This window comes from Cibotium barometz, chromosome 11 (genome assembly GCF_041138505.1).
Source record: "Cibotium barometz isolate CiBa-2024 chromosome 11, ASM4113850v1, whole genome shotgun sequence".
NCBI lineage: Eukaryota > Viridiplantae > Streptophyta > Polypodiopsida > Cyatheales > Cibotiaceae > Cibotium > Cibotium barometz.
Window position 1 is genome coordinate 45,424,989 of NC_141056.1, and position 22,494 is coordinate 45,447,482.

The 22,494-nt window shown below is 39.0% G+C and overlaps 1 protein-coding gene across 1 annotated transcript; it reads left to right on the top strand.

Moving 5' to 3' along the window:
• Positions 1-1,936: 1,936 nt before the first annotated feature.
• On the top strand, positions 1,937-12,102 carry LOC147634228 (jasmonate-induced oxygenase 4-like). Its single transcript, XM_086805648.1, has 7 exons — positions 1,937-2,212; positions 2,329-2,582; positions 2,824-3,148; positions 3,569-3,670; positions 11,289-11,376; positions 11,467-11,792; positions 11,944-12,102. The coding sequence occupies exons 1-7, from the start codon at positions 1,937-1,939 to the stop codon at positions 12,100-12,102; spliced, it is 1,530 nt and encodes a 509-aa protein (XP_086661774.1).
• Positions 12,103-22,494: the final 10,392 nt, after the last annotated feature.

The following is a 22,494-nucleotide window of genomic DNA, read 5'->3' on the forward strand; positions in this document are numbered from 1 at the left end:
GCAAAACTCAAGAAAAGTATGGGGCCTGTAATAAGGGACTTTCTATGGAGAAATAGGTGTAGTAGAGCAGGAGAGTGGTAGCTTTGCTTATGTGGGACAAAGTGAGTATGCCACAGAGTGAAGGAGGCATTGGTATCCTATATCTACCATTAGGTAAAATTTGGACTCTCATTTTTGTCCCTTAAGGATTTTCACACCTCCTCTCTCTAGAAAAATGGGCCCATGGCGAATTTTTTGCAAATCAAATGAATAGTTGGCGTTTATTGCACATTTGGAATCTATTCATCGAGACCTTTCCAATGATATATATCATGATGGAAAATTTTGATTATTCAAGAAGTCCCCAAATTGGTGTTCATGTTACATGCCACATCATCACATTTGTCTAGACTTTTGTGGCTTTTATTATGAACCCCCTGGGAACTAAACCAGTTCGGAAGATCTAGTCAAGTGGAGAGGTCCTGGAGAAGCAATCTCCTAAGGGTTGCAATTCTGAAGCCATGATGATTGCCTGTATGCAGCTAAGATATCACTTTTAATGGGGACAATGTTCTTTTGTTTGGGAAGATGAAAGGTGGGACCTCATGTGCAAATTACCTAATTGTGAATTGGAGGATCTTTATATGGTTGATGATTCTGCTGGCTTTAAAATCTAATGTATCTATTGGCATTTGTTCTAAGTGTAGGTCATCACTTGTGTTTTGGGAATGCCCAGCAATTAGGGGTACTTGGTCCAAAATGTCTAAATGGATAGAGAAGAGCTTGGGTATGCAAACATGTTGGGGGGACTGGATCTTGGGTAAATGGTCAGTTAGTAATGAATATATTGGTCTAGTTTTTAATATCATCAGAGCTTGCATCTTGATGGAAATCTGGTCTAGCAAGAATGCAATTGTATTTAGGAAGGCAGTATGTACAGGCTTGCAAGAGTCAGACTTGATGCATAAGTGTGTTACATGTGCTCGTCGGTGTGTAATGTGAATAAAATAAGATGTTCTGAGTTGGATATGGTGATTCAGAACCTGCAAACGAATATGATCTGAATTTTGCCTCAGAGTTTGGTGAGCTTCAAACATACTAGGAATAAACCCCTAACTTTGGTCTGTATGGTGCAGGTGAGATTTTGGGAAGGGAAGAAAAGGCCTCCCAAGTTTGGACCAAAAACTCTAAGGTGGTACCGTAAAGAAAAACAAGTTGATCGTACATTTGTCGCCCTCGTAGAAAACCAGGTGCGAACCAGACCCACTATTAAAGTTTGGTCCAAGAAAGGGGGAATGCTGGAAAAACAGTCCCCTGGAGGATGCACTACAGAAGCTATGATGGAGCCCATAATACTTTTGGAGCATCAAGAAGAGAGATGGGATTTTTTGAGTAAAATTCTGAATGAAGTTGAGAAGGAGTAGTAAATATGGACACTGTAGGCCTGATTTGGTTGTATTTGCAGTTTTTGAACAGTTTCAGTTAATATATATAACTATTATTGATCTTAAAAAAGGGAAAAAACTAAGAGAAGGATTGTAAGAGAACTTTTTGTAAAGGGCTATCTTTATTAATATTAATATATATAATTACTTGTTCCCAAGAAAAAGAAAGAAAGAAACTAGTATTTAATAAAATTATTTACAAACAACTAGGTCAAATTAAGGAGACGTCTTGGCATTGGCCTGTCTTCTGGTCATTCAAGAATCCACACATCAATGTTTGTTGTCCTTTTTTCAACAACAAAAAAGTTTCAACCGCAATCAAAATAAGCTAGGAGCGTATTTTTTCAATGTCGCCGGCCACCTCGCCTTCTCCGATGGGCGCCGCATGCTTCACTGCTCCCTGCTGGTTTTACACAATCAGCAATCTATATAAATGCATTAGATCTCCTCTGAATTTCGCAAGCCTTCTCTGCTTGAGCGTCGATTAGCACTTAATTACGTCGTTAATTACCATGACCACCATCTTCTCCAGCCAACGTCTAGCTGTGCCGGAGAGTGCACAGAAGATGACGGATCACGAGAAACGCCATCTTGTGCAGAAATTATCCCAGATGGCCGTGCCGGAGGTGCCCCAGGAGTTCTTGGTCCCCCATGAGCAGCGGCCTCATCCCGCCCAAAGAAACACGGGCCTCCTTCCCTTCGTGGATATGGCCGGCCTTCATGGAGACTCGGAAGCGGACACCCTGAAAGAGATCGCCAAAGCCTGCGGGGAGTGGGGCTTCTTCCAAGTAGGTTAATTACATTAACGTGCCTGCGCTAGCTAGCTTTTAAGATTAGATAATAATGAAGAGGAGATAAAAGCATATAGCTGATGTGGTCTGTACTGTTTGCTGCTGTGCTGCAGGTGGTTAACCATGGCATACCCGCAAGCGTTATTGAAGGGACCAGACAGGCAGCCAGGCAGTTCTTTGAGCTCCCCATGGACGACAAGGAAGGTTACTCTGTGAAGGATCAGAGCACTGAAGGCTTGCTCGGATATGGCCACACAAACTTCTTCCAAGGAGCCGCAAATGACTGGATGGACTCCCTCTTTGGCTACCTGGCTCCCCCCTCATTCAAGAAACTCGACATGTGGCCTTCCCAACCCGAAGGATTAAGGTCCAACCCCTTTCTCTCTCTCTCTCTCTCTCTCTCACTCACTCACTCACTCACCCACTCACTCTCTCACTCACTCACTCACTCTCTCACACACACACTCTCTCTCTCTCACACACACACACACAGTCTCTCTCTCAGAGACAGTACACACATACACCCCCCCTTACACACGGACACACACACACTTTTTTTTCCATTATATCACATGGCCCAACACCACTTTGTGATGTGACCACTCTAGGGGCATGGTGGATTCCTACGGCACCGAGCTACAGAACCTTTTCAAAAGTTTGCTCGCCGCATTGTCCAAAAGCCTTGGTATGAAGGATGACCATCTAGAGAAGGCTTTTCAACATTACAACTTGTTCTTCCGAGCAAACTACTACCCTCCTTGCCCTCAACCTGACCTTGTTCTTGGGACACATGGACACAAGGACCATGGATGCATGACAGTTCTACTACAAGACAAAGATATGGATGGACTTCAAGTGTGCAAGGATGGCCAATGGTTCTCAGTGGATCCCATGCCCAACGCATTAGTCATCAATATTGGTGATCAATTACAGGTAAAGTCCTCCAGCCCTAAGTTAACCAGTTTGTAAGAGCCACATCATTAACACACTTAACACCACCAAACTTGTGCCATATTGTTGTCTTAAAAAAAAAAGGTTTTATAAATATTTAGTGATACCCAAAGATCATGTCTAATAGATGTAGCTAGTAGGGGTCCTCATCCTACAAGGTTAATTCCTTGCTACACTCTAATAGATGTAGCTAGTAGGGGGTCCTCATCCTACAAGGTGAATTCCTTGCTACACTCTAGTGAACAACTTTTGCCATGCTTCTCTTTTCTAAAAGATGAATTCCTTTTACTACTAGGCTACACACTAGTGAACACCTTGTGCCATGCTTCTCTTTTGTAAAACTGTAAATTTAGGATATCATCTTGATATATATATTGACTCTTTTTTATTTTTTGATTATAGATGCTAACCAATGGCAAGTACAAAAGCGCATTACACCGTGGTGTGGTGAGCAATAATCAAACTATAATGACCCTTGTTGCACACTTGGATCCTCCAGAGAAGGTTGTAACAACACACTAATTGGCACATTATAGTCAAATATCATATTTAGCTAGAGATTGAGACACTTTAATTTGAAGCATAATGGTCCTTAGACATATATCGCATGGATCACCCCCCTAAAGAAGGTGGTAGCAACCCTTAGACGTATAATCAAATATCATATATAGATAGAGACTTGAGACACTTTAATATGTTCTTGGACATATATATCACACTTCATGCTTAATGATATTGATATTTTATGTGCATGTCACTAATAGCATGAATAGCTTTTCTACTTAAGGAGAAAAGCTCGTAAAAGAGAATTAATGGTAAGAGCTTTAATAGTGGCCATAATTTGATTAACTATGTCATAAATGTATGATCTTGTATGAATGGATTTGATGGATTAAGGATATGTACATGCTTTCATCTTGCACTCTTTATTACGAATATATACAAATAGGGACTCTTGCACCTCACGAGATTGAATAACTTTTCCTCTCTTCTTTGAAACCAAAATCAATTTCGATTTGTGCCCCCTCAAACCAAAAAATCAATTTAGGATACAATATGCATGGGATATTGTGCCTACTACTACTAGTACGATCATGACAATTTTTCACAAAAAACATGAAGCATAGATAACATGTTTCAACTTTCCATAACTATATATTTTTTTTACAAGACATTGTCAATTGTTCTAGTTTGCTTTTTTCATTCTCTAAATCTACTTTGTTTCACCTATATGTAGATGTGAGAAATACATAAATAATTGTTTGGTCTCCACCATAGTGACATACACCATTTAGGATCATCTAATGCTTATGACACTACTTCCTTCTTCTAGAGTTGATTTTTGTAGAAGGAATGCTCGAATAGATTTTGTAGAAGGAACACTGTAGTGGTTTTACTTAAACAGTATAAATGAAAATATAAAAATTAATATTTGAATATCTATTAAGCTAGTTTTACTGATCTAATATTAAGAGTCAACATTTTCATGATGGTTCTTTGTTCCTTTTAATAGGTGCACATGTAAAGCCCACCTATTCCTCACTAAATTCGACCCCTTATATCTAGTCTACCATTTCTATTATTATAATGTTAGTATGATCCTTGAAGGGAAAGCCCCTATCTTCATGCTTTTCAAGATGATAATTTAAGTTTAGGCATCTTTTGAAAGTGAGTGAATACAATAGTAGCACCCCCCCTCCTCTCTTTCTCTCTCTCTCTCTCTCTCTCTCTCTCTCTCTCTCTCTCTCTTAATATCACAATAATTTCATATTGGGTGGATTTATATATTAGAAATTAGCACTAGTCTTGTAGAAAAAAACCACTTTTGTGGCTTTAAGAAATTTTTGTTTAAGAATTTTTTTTTTTTGTTTCAAAGAATTTTATATTAGGAAAATAATATCAAAACAAGATATTCATTGAGAGATCATAATAAGTGCCAAAAACATTTTAAACATATTCTTCCATAGTCATGATTTCGGTAAATAAATTAGATACGTTTTCAACACCTACAACTTTACGATTTAAAACTATTCTACATGTGCATAGGATATTGGCATGTCTAATATATCACTTACTAAACAAACACTTTTTCATATAGGTATCCTTGAAGTAAGGCTATTGCAATATTTTTATGTTATTTTTAGCAATTTTAAAATAAGAAAGTACTAGTTATATAATTTTCTTTTTCCAAACACTTCCACCATAGGTAGAGGCATTCTAACCAATTATTCTTAAATAGTGTCATGAAATTTTATGTTGGTTGACATTTTCATTTCTTCAAAATTGCAAGACTTGTCTTTTATGTTGATAAGCATGTGAGCTCTCTCTCTCTCTCTCTCTCTCTCTCTCTCTCTCTCTCTCTCTCTCTCTCTCTATCATAAAAACTTTATATTGTGTGAATTTATGTAAAAAACATTAACCCCCTTTTGTTAGAAAGAAAGCCACCTTGTGGCTTTAAGAAACGCTTGAAAAAAAAATATTTTTTAGTATATTTATTTTGAAGAAATTTTTAATATACAAGATATTCATTGAGAGAGAATATCTTCTATATTTAGTGGTCCTGAACTTCTAATGAGTGGTCTAACAATATTGTTAAGTGGTCAAAAGTACTATCAAAGTGATGCAAAAGTACTATTAAGTGGTACATGAGTACTTTAAGCTTTAAAAACATCATGTGCATTAATAGAGACCTTGTTATAGGACCACTTAGAAGTACTCTAGGATCACTTTCAATTACTTATAAGTTTTTTTATATTAAAAACACTTTAGGACCACCTGAAAGTGCTTTAGAGCTCTTAAAAGTACTTCATGGACTTTGCGAACGACTTTATAAACTTGTATAAGTACTTATACATGGTCCTAAAGTAATTTACATAGGCCCTAAAATACTTTTAGTAGCTGTAAAGAACTTTTAGGTGGTTCTATAGAGCTTTCAATGGCACAAAAGAATGTATTTTAAAGTGATACTGATGGGCTTCTAATGAGTGGTCTAACAATATTGTTAAGTGGTCAAAAGTACTATCAAAGTGATGCAAAAGTACTATTAAGTGGTACATGAGTACTTCCAAGTGGTACTAACAAGTTCTTTTGTGCTTGGAAGCCTTTCAATATCACTTTAAAATACTTGCACCAAGTGCTTTTGTGCCATTGAAAATTATGTAGGACCACCTAAAAGTGCTTTACATCTATTAAAGATATTTTAGGGCCAGTGTAAAGTAATTTAGGACCATGATGTATAATTACTTTAGGACCATTTGGAAGTGTTTCACTATCACTTTAAAATACTTACAAGTTATTTTGTAATATTGAAAGTTCTATAGGACCACCTAAAAGTGCTTCAAATCTGTTAAAAATGTTTTAGGGCCACTGTATAAAGTACTTTCACTCTACTTCATACTAGTCTGAGAGTGTCTTAAGGTGCTCTAGGAGTGTTTTAAATTTGACTTTGATAAAAGTAGGGTACAAAACTAAGGCTCGTCGTAAATGTATAGGATGCTTTACAATAGCACATCTCCCTATCGACTTGCTACACACATCTCTTTTGTTGGGGGAGACTCATGTCTCTAATCTCCAAAATTCAAAAAAAAAATCTTTAACTTTTTGTGTCATGATGCTACTTTGAGGTTTCTATCTTTGGCATGTTTGCAGGGGAAAGACTTCATCCTCTTCTATTTATAGGCAAGGATTAGGCAGCAAGGATTCTCTTGTGAATAACTAGAACCTTTGGTGCCTTTGGTAAGCTGATAGATTTTCTATTGCCACCATGTCCATTGAAATCATAAACATTAAGTTCTATCATTAGAGATGACCTCTTCAAGAAAAGCTCATCTTTTGATCAGGGCACTTTGACTAGTGAAAGTGTTACGAATGTTGGCCAGCACAACTCTTTCGCAACCCATTTTTTCAAGTTGAGCTTTCTTGCAATTGGGATGGAGGAGGAATTCTTCAAATATTTTCTTGTGGGGTAGCTTTGTCGAGGCCCTTCATCTTCTCGTACCAAGAGTTAGCTACAACTCTACAAATCTTCTTTCTTTCCTTCTCGTCATCAAGATGGAACTATTCACTTTAGCCCTTTACTTCTCCTTGGCTTTTTATCAAATCTCCCTTTGCTTTACAACCCAATAATGTTTTATTTTCTCAATGCCTTCTCCTGACCAAGAATAAACCTACCTCCATTTTCTCGCACCTCTACATTGTGTAAAAATTCATCTTGTCCCATTGCATGCCCATCAATATTCATCCTGAAATGAGGTGAAAATATTGTATTAGAATATTCTAGCCCTAACCAACCATACTCTACAAGTTTCTTTGACCTTAAAAGATTATTCATAAAATAGGTATTCAGGTTAATGGGTGTGGCGGTGTGTTTTAGAGAGAGATAGGGAGAGAGAGAGAGAGAGAGAGAGAGAGAGAGAGAGATTGAATGTAGTACATCTCCTTGTTGCAGCCATCTAGCTATCTTAGGAGGAAAGACCATAGGGAGAGAAGTGGAGGCAGATACACTTTGTGTGTGTGTGTGTGTGTGTGTGTGTGTGTGTGTGTGTAGCATAAAGATAGAAAGAGCTCATGAATGTAGCACAACTCTTGTGAGCCACAGGGACATAGATGAAGAAGCTGAGCACAAGAGAAATAAGAGTCTGCCATGCTAGAATAATTCGTCTCGAGAGATCATGAAGATTTGGGAAGAGAAAACTAGAAATAGATAGATTTTATGTGTAGCATGTTCTCTTGTCATCTCCCTAGATATGTTAAGACAAGCATATGAGGAGAAAGAAAGAGAGAGCTCTATTGTATTAAGATAATCATATGAGAAGAGAGAGAGAGAGAGAGAGAGAGAAAGAGAGAGAGCATGACACATGCATGATCATGCTCCAAAATTTCCTAACACACACGAGCATGCTCCCATGAGTGCGTGAACTTTCCATGATAGCATGAATTCTAAATATTCTTTTCATGGTAACTATTCAGTCTTAAATTTTGAGTATTTATTTTTACAATTCTTAATATTCTTTCTTACTAGTTTGTTATTACCTTTAACCTTTCCTTGTTAGTACTTAACAAAGGAATGTCAATGACACCACTTTTTGAACCACCTAACTCTTGCTTTGACCCTATATGGCTTGAAGCATGCACCTAGAGTATGGTCAAATAAGATATGATAGCATCTTGTTACTATGGATTTTAGATATCTATAGATTTTTCACTTCACTCACAAGGGCATTATGCTAGTAGTCATATATGTTAATAACTTGATTGTCACAAGGGACATTGATGTTTACATTTATGAGGTGAATATGCTCCTCAAGAAGAAGTTTGAGTAAAATATTCAGGTGAGCCATGATTCTTCCATACTTTCTAGGTGGTATAGAGGTGATTAGATCATGTGATGCGATTTGACTTTTACAAAGGCAGTATGCTTTAGACATATGTTATCAAAGGTTTAAATAATAGGTTGTAATATAATCTTAGTGCCATTAGAGAAAAGAGCATAAAATTTTGCTACATATATAGGTAATCTTTTGGAGGACCCTACATTGTGCATGCACATTGTAAGGAGTTTGATTTACATGACTATCAATAGGCGAGATTTGAGCTATGCTATTAGATTAGTGAGTCAGCATATGTAGGCCTCGAAGAAGCTCTACTTCTGTGTGACTAGGAGGATAAGGTACACAAAGTCCATAGTACAAGGTGTGTGAGAGAGTTAGCAAGGTGTGAGAGAGATGGGAAAGAGGTTAAAGAGTGTTGGAAATATTAGAGAGAGAGAGAGAGAGAGAAAGAGAGAGAGAGAGAGAGAGGCAAGAGCCTTTTGGGGTGTTTTGTTTTTTTTGAGAGAAAGAGCAATGAGACTTTTGGGTTTTTTGAGTTCCAAACAAAAACAACTCACAAAACATATCCTGTTTCTTAATTCTTTGTCATCAGTGTAAATGTTGATGCTAATTTTTTTACAATGTCAGTATACTTGTCGGTATTAAGGGTTGGTATTATTGTCAACAACTATGGATGCCCTTATGTCAATGGTTAAAATGATGCCGTAAGTTATGAAATAAATGGATAAAAATTAACAAATTTGACTCATAGCTCATGCTCCTACTTAAAAGAGACCCACATTTTCATATCCCCATAACATTTCTCTTCATCTCTCTTAGAAATTCCCTTGATCTCTCTTCATCCCCCCCCTAACATTTTCTTAATATCTCCTCCTTTTGTCAATGGAGCATGTAAACAATTTTATGTCTTCAAGGAAGAACCTGCCTCTCATAGTGGGATCATTTTAATAGAATGTATATTGATGTATGGACTAAATGTGAGTTCAACATGTGTCGGATGAGGCCATACAATTGTTTTTTAAAATGGATGTGAGCCACAAGGTATGTAATATTATTCACATATAGAGGATAACAATGATAACATTGAGAAGAATTGGTGGTTGATGATATGGAGCCACACATGCAAGAGGATATGGGGACACATGTATAAGAATATTTTGTGGGTTAGCTAATTGAAGCAATGTTTAAAGTAATAGACAGGATTGTCAAGGCACAATGTCCAAAGAGTTACATCTTCAAACTCTTGGATCAGTTTCTTAGAATTATTCAAGTAATCTCTATTTCCTCTTTCTCTTTCCTAATCTCATCCTCTTCAAAAATAAACTAGCTAACAACACATCATGCATCATAATTATGTAAGATTGTTGAGATGTATGATATTAAACTCCATGCCTAAGTCACGAGATGATGGAAAGAATATTCTAAGCTCCAATAGCATGGATTACATGTGTATACATGTAGGATCCAATGATTATTTCCTCTTCCATGTGGGGATGCTGGTGAATGCTCACTAACATGTCCAAAATGTGTGTAAAATCTGGTGCTCATAGTGATATGACAAGATTTCCAAGGTGGAACTATTATTCTAAGGCATTTTCTAATCATTCTAAGAATCCAACACATGTTCAAGTGCAAGTCGCTAATGACTTAGTATGCTAAAAAACTCGATCCATTGATGGCATCTTATACAAACCTTGTTGCATATGGAGACACATTAAGGATACATGGCCTAAGTTTAAAGAAGAGCCTCATATGCCTAGGTTTGGCAATGGATGGTGTTAACTGTTATGTGGACTGCACACTACAAGACCGCACACCGCAAGTACGGACTGCAAGTGTAATGCCACATGCGTACCTTAAATGAATAGTCATTACGAGATCTCAAGGGGTGTAAATGGGAGGTTGTGTGCCTGTCTGAATCCCATGACCATGTAGCTGTTTTAAAGGCTGTATACATGTGTATTCAAGGGCAATCAATGAGTCAATCAATCATCCTTTCATGCAAAAATTTAGCAGTCTTCTGTGTTAATGAAGCATTAATCATGTCGCACTGTGTATAATCAGTTATGTATTCATTTATCAGTATAGGTTACCTTTTCAATTAATGATGTATGCTAAGAGGGTAATCATTCCCGTATTATTGTACTAGTTCTTAAGAACATAATACACTTGGCAACCATGATGTTCTCTTGATGATGTGGTTGCATGCGCACGCGTTCTCAGGGACCTCTTGATTTGGTGGTTCCTACTACGGGCGGCCGCGGCGTCGTCGTTCAAAGGATGATTGGCGATAATGCGGCGAATGATTCTCCTTCTTTTTCTTCACAGTTTTTAGGGTGGGATGCAACTCCCAGAGTCAATCACTAGGAGCGTAGCCGTTCCTTCCCCCCTCCCCATGTTCCATGGGTAGAGAGGCGGTCGCTAATTTCACTGATCTCACCTACTACGGACCGATACAGCCAGTAGTGGTAGTTCCCTCAGCACAATAGATGGCCCAACTACATGGACAAATTAAGTATGCAAAGTTTTGGGAGAAATCTTTTGAGGATCCGAATGCTCACATCCGACAGTTTGAGAAGATATACAATCTTAATGTGCCACCCCCACTGGATCAATTACGTATGGAATTTGTGTTCAAGTCCACTCTGAGTGAGAAGGCTTCTCGATGGTTGCCAAAATACCCCGTGGATCATTTTTGGACTTTTGATGTGGTGAGGACGGCGTTCTTGTTGTGCTGTTGCGTAGAAAAGACCGTCACTTAGAATTTGGAAAAGCTGCGTATGCTTAAGCAGGGCAAGCGCATAGTGGAGGATTATGCAGCTCGATTTTGGGTCATGCTGCAGTGGGTTCCTCAAAACCAACATCCAGCACACATAGGAGGTGCTCAATGACTATTTTCTCAAAGTCTTGTCCAAGGATCTCCGTATAGCCTTAGCGATTGTGAATAAGGTTGCCACAACGCTGCGGCAGATGTGATTGCATGGGCAATCTTGGCTGGAGAATCCTTGGAGGACAAGGACACGCCCCATAGGAAAAAATCCAAAAAGAAGTCAGGGAAAAGCTCATCTCATGGAAAGAATCACAATAGCTCTGAAGATTCGGATGAGGAGAGCCCAGATGAAGATTCTTCTGACAGTAGTAGCAAAGATTCGGATGCCGAACAAGTGAAAGTTACCAGGAAGACCCACAAGGGTGGGAAGGTTAGCATGACAGTGTCTGGGGAATTCTCAGCTGCTAAGTCGTTTGAAAGACGTCTGGTGCTCAACGTGCTACAATACAGGTCATCCTACTATGGAGTGTGCACTAAATGAGAAATGGTGTGCCATCTGTACTTCTAATTCACATAATACTAGTGATTGCTATTTTGGAGGGGCCAATGGGCTAGAGGCCCCATTCAATGGAAGGATAAAGCAGAAAAAGATCTTGCGGTGGCATTTGCTAAAACAGCGGGAGGTTTGGATAATGCTCATGGCTACTCCAGTGGAGGCCGCAGTCGAGGAGGTGGCCATGGTCATGGTCGAGGGTGGCGGAGGTGGCGATCAACTGCGCATCTATTTGTTCTACATAGAGGAAGGGCATTGGCGATCGGAGTGCCCAAAGGCGTAGGAGTATGACTATAGAGGAAGGCAGAGAGACAAGAAAAGGCAACAATGAAGCAACCAAGTGTGTCTATGGTTCAAATTGATTCGCTTGCTAAGAAGGGAGATCTAGAAGTTTGCATGGTCACTGGCTTTGGAAAGAAGAGTCGACCTCAAATTAAAGCAAAAGAATAGGCTAGCATTGATTGGCCAGCACAGGAAGAAGTGTGGCATCAAGTTACCAATTGGGTAAAGGAGCAAGTACCTAAAACTAAAGTTGAGAAAACCCCAAATGGGGTTCATTTTTGAAAAAATGTCACAGTGATTGCAGATTATTCCACGTCATCCAGAAGCAATCCGTAGGTGCCGAAAGGATCTACACTGCGCCTCAGCATAGCAGGAAACAATCAGAAGGAAATGACTAGGATGAACTCTTGCAAGCACCACTTCAGATTAAGTTGGGACAATTACTAAAGCTAGTTCCAAATTTTCACTAGTCCCTGTTGGCAATAGCTAATCTCGGTATGGTGTCCCCCATAATGGCTCCGGTTAACCTCAGGAAGAACCAGTCCCTGACATTCCAGTGACAGACACATGCATTCGGGAGATTTCGGTGGTTCATCATGGGACTCACATTGATCAAGTTCTGATTGATGGTGGTGTAGGTGTCAATATTGCGATGCAGTTGGCTTGTGAGAATATGGGATGGTTGGAATGGGAACCGGTCCCATTTTTGGTGTGGATGGCTGACCAACACGTCGAGTTCATCCTCTTGGCATTTTGAAGGGAATAGTGATTGAACTTGCGGGAATTCCATTTGTGATGTATTTTGTGGCTCTTAATATGGAAGATTCCAATCACAAATACAATCTTTTGTTGGGTCGTCCATGGTTGTGGCAAGCCAAGGTGCGGCACAATTCGGAACACAATCAAATGCCAGTTCAGTGGGGTAAAAAAAAAGTGAAGTTCTCATTACGGGAGCGCCGTCAGCACAGCTGAGCAATGTAGTCTGGCCAGTGGTTGCGGAAACAGTAAACATGGCTGAAGGCTTGGATGAAGATGAAGAGGAGAAATTTTTGTGGGCTAATGCGGATTTGATCCCACTCTCTGTGGTGGATGTAGCATGCATTTCCACAAAATATGCCACGCTGCGGATGATGGCTCCTATGTCGGAGAAGATCCCCGGGGAGCTGTTTCTTGGTGAGGATGCTAATTCCCTAGATGGTGAGCTGAAAGATATTTTGAAACAAGAAAGAGCTTTTGAGGCGCAAATGAGCCACTACAAGAGAATCATTATTTTTTGACGCTTAGTTTCCACACATGGTCGCATCGACATGTGCGTCGAAATAGGCGTCAAAATATGTGTGGAAATAAGCGTCAAAATATGCGTCGAAATAATCGTCGAAAATTTATTTTTTAAAAATTTAAATTTATATATAATATTTGTTAGTTCCCACCTTGGGGTGTGTTTTAGGCTTCTCTTTCTACCTCTTTGCAAGCATATGTGTCTATGAGAGAGAGAGAGAGAGAGAGAGATCAGAGAGAAAGAGAGATAAATAGAGAGAGAGAGAGGGGGGGCAAGGGAGAGAGGAAGGTAGAACTTCCATCGCGCTCTTTGAAGGAGAACAAATGCTAGCTCCTCCTCCTCATCACTAAGGTGCAATTAAGAAAGTGCCCTAAATTAAAGTTCATCATCAACTTGCTCGTCCTCAAACGAGATCCATGGCTCCAAATAAATCTATTTCTAGAAATACTCCATCATTGTTGTTAATTGGTGGAACAGATTGTCTTGTAGTAGTAGAAGGTAATTCATCCATGTCATCATCCTTTTCTAGCTCTAGCATGAGAGTTGTCGATGCATCATGATCAAACTCAGCTTGAATCTCTTCTTCTTCTGGATTATCTCTAGTGTCTATTTCTCGTTCAAGATGTATTTGCTCAATGAGTACATCTTCATCCGATCCTAATCCAGTGTGAGCCTCACCTACTTCCTCAACTATTATGTCTTCTTCTTGTTCTTCTTGTTCTTCTTATTGTTCAATAGGTGCTAGTGGTGTATGCTCAACCATCACATGATTTGGGGGGGAGTTCCTCAGCATCTGGTAAACAATCAACTTCTATTTTCACCTCTTCAAATATTTGTTTTCCACGTGGATTTATTTGGATCACAAAAAACCCTTTATGATATGTCTCGGGTCTTCCACAAAGATGACTTGCTCACAGTGCTCTGGTAGCACAAATGTGTCCCTTTGGTCAGTCCATATCTTTGTGCAGTCTACTTGAAGAAATCCACATTTGTCTTTGCGTACAGTTACTTGCACCCCTTGAGTTACCAACTTGAACCATTTTGCATCAAAAATGAACATATTCAACTTTCTTAATCCAACCTTGATAATATCTTGGATTGTTCCACAATAATCTAGCATGCTTACTTCAGTATTGCCATCGCTTGCACTTGAACGACTTTCTTGCATAAGATTAACCTTCACACCATAATCAAATGTTCTTCTCTTTTTATCTTTTCCTTCTACTCAAAAGTGACTTTGGTGTGACCAAATTTTCCCAAACTTACGATACTGCAAGCACAATAAATAAGTACTTTTATTGTATAAATTCACAAAATCACAACATAAAAGATAATGCGTAGATATCTCAAACTCACATACATGGAAATCACAATCATATGCAAGCTCCTCCTCCTCATCACTTATTGGTTCACCACTGCATTTAGCTTGCAGTATGGTTTGCTCGAGCCATTTATTAGAAGGAAAGTCTAGAAGAAGTGCAAGTTCTGTTGGGTATGATAGTGTGTGGGTTGTTAGACTCCTAAAACTCAAACAAGCTTGGTCCCTTTCAGCCTTCACCAAGTTATATCTCTTGATCCTTTTCTCCATAGCATGTGAGTTTAAGATGCAAAATTTATTGATCTTCTCATGCAATGCTACATCCATTATTCTCACAAGGCCTTTCCCTTGTGGCTCTTCCCCAACTAGTCGATCATCTTCTAATTGTATCCATAATCTTGGCATATCGCGATCAGACATAATGAGAAGTTCAATTATATATACAAGTGATTCTTGAACAAGCCATCCCGCTGGCATACTACCTTTAGGATGAGCTCTTTGACAAAAAAATTCTTTAAGTGTCTTCATAAATCTCTCCAAGAAAAACATCCATCGGCTCTATGGACAACCCTAACCACAGCAACTTCATCAACCATAGCAACTTCATCAACCACATAAACTAGCAAGTGTAATTGAATGGTTAAAATACTTGTTGGAAAGTATTTCTCAGCCATTGTAGCGGCCTCAATGGAGTTTAACAGTGTTACTTCCAATGTGTCTCTACTAATCTCTTTCCTTGATATCCAATGCACCACTATACCAATTTTGTAAATTGTTGCTTTAATGTCATCGTTGAGGTAATCCTTGATGGCTATAGGAAGCACAAATTGCAAGAATTTGTGCCAATCATGACACTTCAAACCACTAAGCTCATCGTCCTTTGTAAATTCTCCCTTCAAGAAATGCATGCATCCTGTAGGGGTATGAAACTCACAAATGCACTTCTTTACACGCCCTTGCTCTTCCTTTGTCCATGACCCAAGGTGCTTTTGGTAGCTTCACCTTCCCATCTGGTCTATTTTGGGCCCATAAGTGTTGCATGCATTGAACCTCTTGTAAATCATCTCGTTGTGCCTTGTTCTCCTTTGCTCCTGTAATGGTTTTCCAAAGCACCTCGGCTATATTCTTGAAAATGTGCATTGGGTCAAGAAGATGGTTCACTAGCAGATCATTCCACTATGGAAGTTGATGGAAAATGGATAAACGATTCATTCTTGGAGGTGTGCAGGTTGGATCTAGCTCCCATAAGGTCCTCCAATCATTGCTCTTCCATATGAAAGTAGACCTCCCTAGAAATCCCACGCAAAGGATGGTCCACTGGGAGATACTTCTTGTGGCCCTCCTATACTATATTCTTCATAGACTGTGACTATCGAGCCTCAAGTTGCAGTCCAAATAATGGACATCCATTATACCCTGACACTGAAAGCCCTGTAGAACATCAAAAACGATTGTAGTAGAGGTAAGTTTGGATGACAATCATAATTTAACATAATATGTTAACAAGCTACAGTATTACCTGAGCACTCTCCATAGCTAGGCCAATCATGCATAGTCCACATAAGTATTCCTCTCAATGTTAGCGCATGTTGTCCAAACCTCTTAGAAATATCATGAACTTCAATGCCCTCCCATAAAACAGGAAGCTCCACAACTAAAGGGGATAAATACACATCCATGTTCTTCACCTTTTACTTTCCAAGAACTATCAAAAGACAATAAAAGATACCCTTTTTTATCTCTAGCCATGGTGGAAGATTAAAGTTAACTAGATAAACAGGCCCATGTGCTCCATGATAAACTTCGTAGACCGAATGGATTCACTCCATCCATCGCTAGTCCGAGTCGAATATCTCCGCACACGCATAACACCATCCGTGGACCTCATGTTATGGTGCCAAGTCATCAATCCTGCAATGGATTTGCACTTGAACATTGTTTTAATTAATGGTCTGCCAGGTGCCAGAGTGCTTTTGATAAGATGAAGACCGCCTTGGTAACCAATTCCATTCTAAAGCTGCTAGATTTCTCTCTACCCTTTGAGGTAGTAACTGATGCCAGTGGTTTTTGCCCTGGGAGGTGCACTCATGCAGGACGGTCATGCAGTGGCCTATGAATCCCAAAAACTCCAAACGTATGAGAGGAATGATGCTGTCCACCACGACCTGGAACTACTTTCAGTAGTATATGCCCTGAAGTTGTGGAGACTAATATTACCTACTAGGACAAAGATTCACTTTGATGACATATCATCAGAGCTTAAAGTGGATCTTCACTCAGAAGGATCTCAACATGCGCACAAAAGAAGGTGGATGCAGACCCTACAGGAATTTGATTTTGAAATCAAGTACCGCCCAGGAAAAGAAAATATGGTAGTATATGCCCTCAACAACAGAAAAGCCTCCTTGCTTGCAATTACTGTAGTGTCAAATCCTTTGATTTGAAGCAAGAGAGAAGATCATGCAAGATAGATTCTTTGGCCCTATTGCTACCCTACTTATGCAAGAAAGAAAAACTCCATAGGAGTTGAATCGAGTTCAAGGGTACATCCTGCATGATGGAATTATGTATTATAATTGCAGGTTATGCATTCCCAAATGATGAGGAAACTAAGGGTCAAATTCTGAATGAAGCCCATAACAGCCTTATTGCAAGACATCCAGGTTTCATAAAAACCTACATATCTCTGAAGAAAAGCTTCTTTTGGCCTAGTCTAAAAAAGGATGTGCTTAATCATGTACGTCAATGTATGACCTATGAGAAAGTCAAGGCCAAGAGAGTAAAAATGCCTGGGAAGTTACATCCATTAGACATCCCCCAGATGAAGTGGGAATGCATCAGTATGGATTCTATTACTCGATTGCCTTCAGTGCAATCAATTTACAACTTCATCTTTGTGGTAGTTGATAGACTAACCAAAGTTGCCTATCTGATTCCAGTAAAAGAAACCTACACTGCAGTGGATGTGGCCAGTGTGCCCTTAAAGAAATCTTCAGATTGCATGGCCTACCCAGAAGAAAAGTAAGTGATTGAGATCCCAAATTCATGTCAAGATTCTGGACTGCATTTTTCGAAGCAGTAGGAACTTTCTAAGATCTCAGCACAGCTTACCACCCCGAGACCGATGGTCAAACTGAAAGGGTGAACTAAGTAATCGAAGATATACTTCGGTCATGCTGTGGGGCAGGGAACCCAAGAGAAGCGGCTAAGTTATCTGCACCTAGTCAAGTTTGCCTACAATGCTTCTTATCACCGAAGTATTGGGATAAGCCCTTTCAAAGCTCTGTATGGACAAGATTGCTTAACTCCAATTACCCATTGATTAGGGTTGAGATGTCCAGACAGATGCTTGATGACATGGAGCAGTAGATGCAGTCAATTTGCAAAGATATAAAAGCTGTCCAAAATAGACAGAAACAGTATACAGATAAGAAGAGGACAGACAGAAAATTCAAAGAAGCAGATATGGTCTTCATTCGAGTACACCCCAAAAGAAGTTCTCTATCTCTTTGGAAGTATAAGAATTTATCCCCCAGATATTGTGGGCCATATCTGATTACAAAGAAAGTAGGTGACTTAGCCTACCAGCTTCTTCTACCTCCTCATCTCAAAGTACATAATGTATTTCATGTCAGCCTTCTTAAAAAGTATATACCAAGCCCGAATTATGTGCTTGATGATGAAATCTTAACTTCCTCAACCCAAGGACAGATGGAACTCTAACTTGAAGAAATCCTTGATGTTCGAGAAAAGGTTCTCAGGAATAGAATTCTGAGAGAATTATTGGTTAAATGGAAGTTATATCCTTTTAAAGATGCCAAATGGGAGAAAGAAGCCAAACTGTTGCGGGATTACCCGCAGTTTGCGAGATGAGGACAACTCACGTTTTTCAAGTGTAAGAGAATGTAAGATTCCTGCCCAGCCCCTCAAGATGTCCAGTATTTCCCCCTTATAATCAATCCCATCTTCAGAATAATAAAAGATCTTGTTTCTACCTATTTTGGCTTAGAGAGAGAAAATATTCTAGAGAGAGATTATTCAAATTTTAGATATTTTTGGATGGAAAAATATCTCTTCTTATTAAAATAAACTCCCCCAAATCAGAAGTTCAAAAAGATTTTCAGAAGGTGCATTAGAAATAAATTATAATCTGTTCCAAAAGGCCTTCTCCTAAGGGTCCATATTTTTTAAAAATTTTAAATTAAGATTCTGAGGGGCCAATCAGATTAGAAAGTTCTAGATGACTTAAAGGAATATTATCAGGCAGGGGTTGTCTCCATCCTCGATCCAAACGGAAAATTGCTCTGGTGAACTCACTGAATCTGAAGGGAACCTTCAGAAGAGTATCACCAAGAGAGCCGCCATTATAGTACGGGAAAATAGTGATCCAAGGAGCTTCTTTTGTAAAGGCAATACACCTGACAATCGATGGGTGTAGAACTTGCATGCCCTGCTCCCTGGAAGCTCTCGAACTTGGCGCTGCCTTCTCCTTTGTAGTGCTTTCCGCAAAAAGTAATGTGCTCCGATAAAAATGATATACCTTTAACTGTATACTCTTTTACTGTGCCAAAAACACGAGAGCCTATTGTTCGCCCTTCGAACAGAGCCTCGTGCGGTCTGAGCCATGTTCAGACCTCTGAGTTTACCTTTCAGGTTATGACATCAATACCTATAGCATAATCTTATTCTCTCGATAATTTTCTTACACAACCGAGGATAGTTGCTTCCCCAAATGGGAGGACTGTTTACAGGTATATATTTTATCATATTTTTGATGAATTAATAATCATCCAAAAATATACTTAATTTAATTTGTGCAGGATTCAGCTTAATGGAATGTGCAAATGTGCATAAGATTATTATATGTGCAAATGTGCACAAAGTTATTTTATGTAACAAGGCCCATTAGCAATTATATTTGGGTAAAGGTTTTTATATGTACAAACCTTAGGGAGACTTCATATGGTTAATAATATATAAAGCAATACCCAAAATTGGGGAAAAGAAAGCCCAATTTGTACGCACATCTATTCTTAGCTCCTTGGGCTATTTTTATGAATAGAATTCTCTAAATACTCAAGTCGTGGAAGTGGAGCTACACATTTGAGGGGGAAGATTGCATGCAATCTTTTCTTCTGTGTGGTATTCACTATCCTTTACGCCTTTTACTCTTGATGGTGATGTTATTTTATTTCTCTTGCCTTGTGTTATGCTATGTTATTTGGTTATTTAAATTAATTCAAGTCTTTGTTTTAATTATGATATAATTTGTGAGTTTTTTTTAATTAATTTCTTCAAGAAGTACAAAAGGGTCTCGTGACATTTCATGGGGACAATGTTCTTTTGTTTGGGAAGATGAAAGGTGGGACATCATATGTAGATTACTTCATTGTAAATTGGAGGATGTTATATGGTTGAGGATTTTGGTGGCTTTAAAATCTAATGTATCTAAGAGAAGGGTTGTAAGTGATTGGACCCTAGAGAGATTCATCTAGAACTTAAAGAAATGGGAGGGGGTTAGGGTTCCCTTTCATGAAAGGGTGACCATTTGTAAAGTTGTTTTTAATGCCTACATCATGTTCCTATGCCTAGTGCTTAACTTTGGCAAAACTCAAGAAAAGTATGGGGCCTATAATAAGGGACTTTCTATGGAGAAATAGGTGTAGTAGTAGGAGAGTGGTAGCTTTGCTTACGTGGGACAAAGTGAGTATGCCAAAGAGTGAAGGAGGCATTGGTATCCTATATCTACCATTAGGTAAAATTTGGACTCTCATTTTTGTCCCTTAAGGATTTTCACACCTCCTCTCTCTAGAAAAATGGGCCCATGGTGAATTTTTTGCAAATCAAATGAATAGTTGGCGTTTATTGCACATTTAGAATCTATTCATCGAGACCTTTCCAATGATATATATCATGATGGAAAATTTTGATTATTCAAGAAGTCCCCAAATTGGTGATCATGTTACATGCCACATCATCACATTGTCTAGACTTTTGTGGCTTTTATTATGAACCCCCTGGGAACTAAACCAGTTCGGAAGATCTAGTCAAGTGGAGAGGTCCTGGAGAAGCAATCTCCTAAGGGTTGCAATTTTGAAGCCATGACGATTGCCTGTATGCAGCTAAGATATCACTTTTAATGGGGACAATGTTCTTTTGTTTGGGAAGATGAAAGGTGGGACCTCATGTGCAAATTACCTAATTGTGAATTGGAGGATCTTTATATGGTTGATGATTCTGCTGGCTTTAAAATCTAATGTATCTATTGGCATTTGTCCCAGGTGTAGGTCATCACTTGTGTTTTGGGAATGCCTAGCAATTAGGGGTACTTGGTCCAAAATGTGTAAATGGATAGAGAAGAGCTTTTGGGTATGCGAACATGTTGGGGGGACTGGAGCTTGGGTAAATGGTCAATTAGTAATGAATATATTGGTCTAGTTTTTAATATCATCAGAGCTTGCATCTTGATGGAAATCTGGTCTAGCAAGAATGCAATTGTATTTAGGAAGGCAGTATGTACAGGCTTGCAAGAGTCAAACTTGATGCATAAGTGTGTTACATGTGCTCGTCGGTGTGTAATGTGAATAAAATAAGATGTTCTGAGCTGGATATGGTGATTCTTCAGAACCTGCAAACGAATATGATCTGAATTTTGCCTCAGAGTTTGGTGAGCTTCAAACATACTAGGAATAAACCCCTAACTTTGGTCTGTATGGTGCAGGTGAGATTTTGGGAAGGGAAGAAAAGGCCTCCCAAGTTTGGACCAAAAACTCTAAGGTGGTACCGTAAAGAAAAACAAGTTGATCGTACATTTGTCGCCCTCGTAGAAAACCAGGTGCGAACCAGACCCACTATTAAAGTTTGGTCCAAGAAAGAGGGAATGCTGGAAAAACAGTCCCCTGGAGGATGCACTACAGAAGCTATGATGGAGCCCAGAGTACTTTTGGAGCATCAAAAGAGAGATGAGAATTTTTGTGTAAAATTTTGAATGAAGTTGAGGAGGAGTAGATATGGACACTGTAGCCCTGATTTGGTTGTATTTGCAGTTTTTGAACAGTTTCAGTTAATATATATAACTATTATTGATCTTAAAAAAGGAAAAAAACTAAGAGAAGGATTGTAAGAGAACTTTTTGTAAAGGGTTGTCTTTATTAATATTAATATATATAATTACTTGTTCCCAAGAAAAAGAAAGAAAGAAACTAGTATTTAATAAAATTATTTACAAACAACTAGGTCAAATTAAGGAGACGTCTTGGCATTGGCCTGTCTTCTAGTCATTCAAGAATCCACACATCAATGTTTGTTGTCCTTTTTTTAACAACAAAAAAGTTTCAACCAATGAGCGCTAGTTTAACTGTTAGAGTGTTGGACTCTAATCCCCAAGGTCGTGAGTTCGAATCTTGAGGGGGCCTCATGTGGTATCATCTCCCTTGGGAGATTTATAAGTCCAAAGTTGATATGTGGACGGCCTCGGCCCCGGCTTGTGCCATACCCGAGGGGGGTGCCTTCCACCATACGGGGGTTGGGGGTGTGTGTGAGTATTTCTACAAAATTTCCTGTACGTGCTATAAAAAAAAAAAAAAAAAGTTTCAACCGCAATCAAAATAAGCTAGGAGCGTATTTTTTCAATGTCGCCGGCCACCTCGCCTTCTCCGATGGGCGCCGCATGCTTCACTGCTCCCTGCTGGTTTTACACAATCAGCAATCTATATAAATGCATTAGATCTCCTCTGAATTTCGCAAGCCTTCTCTGCTTGAGCGTCGATTAGCACTTAATTACGTCGTTAATTACC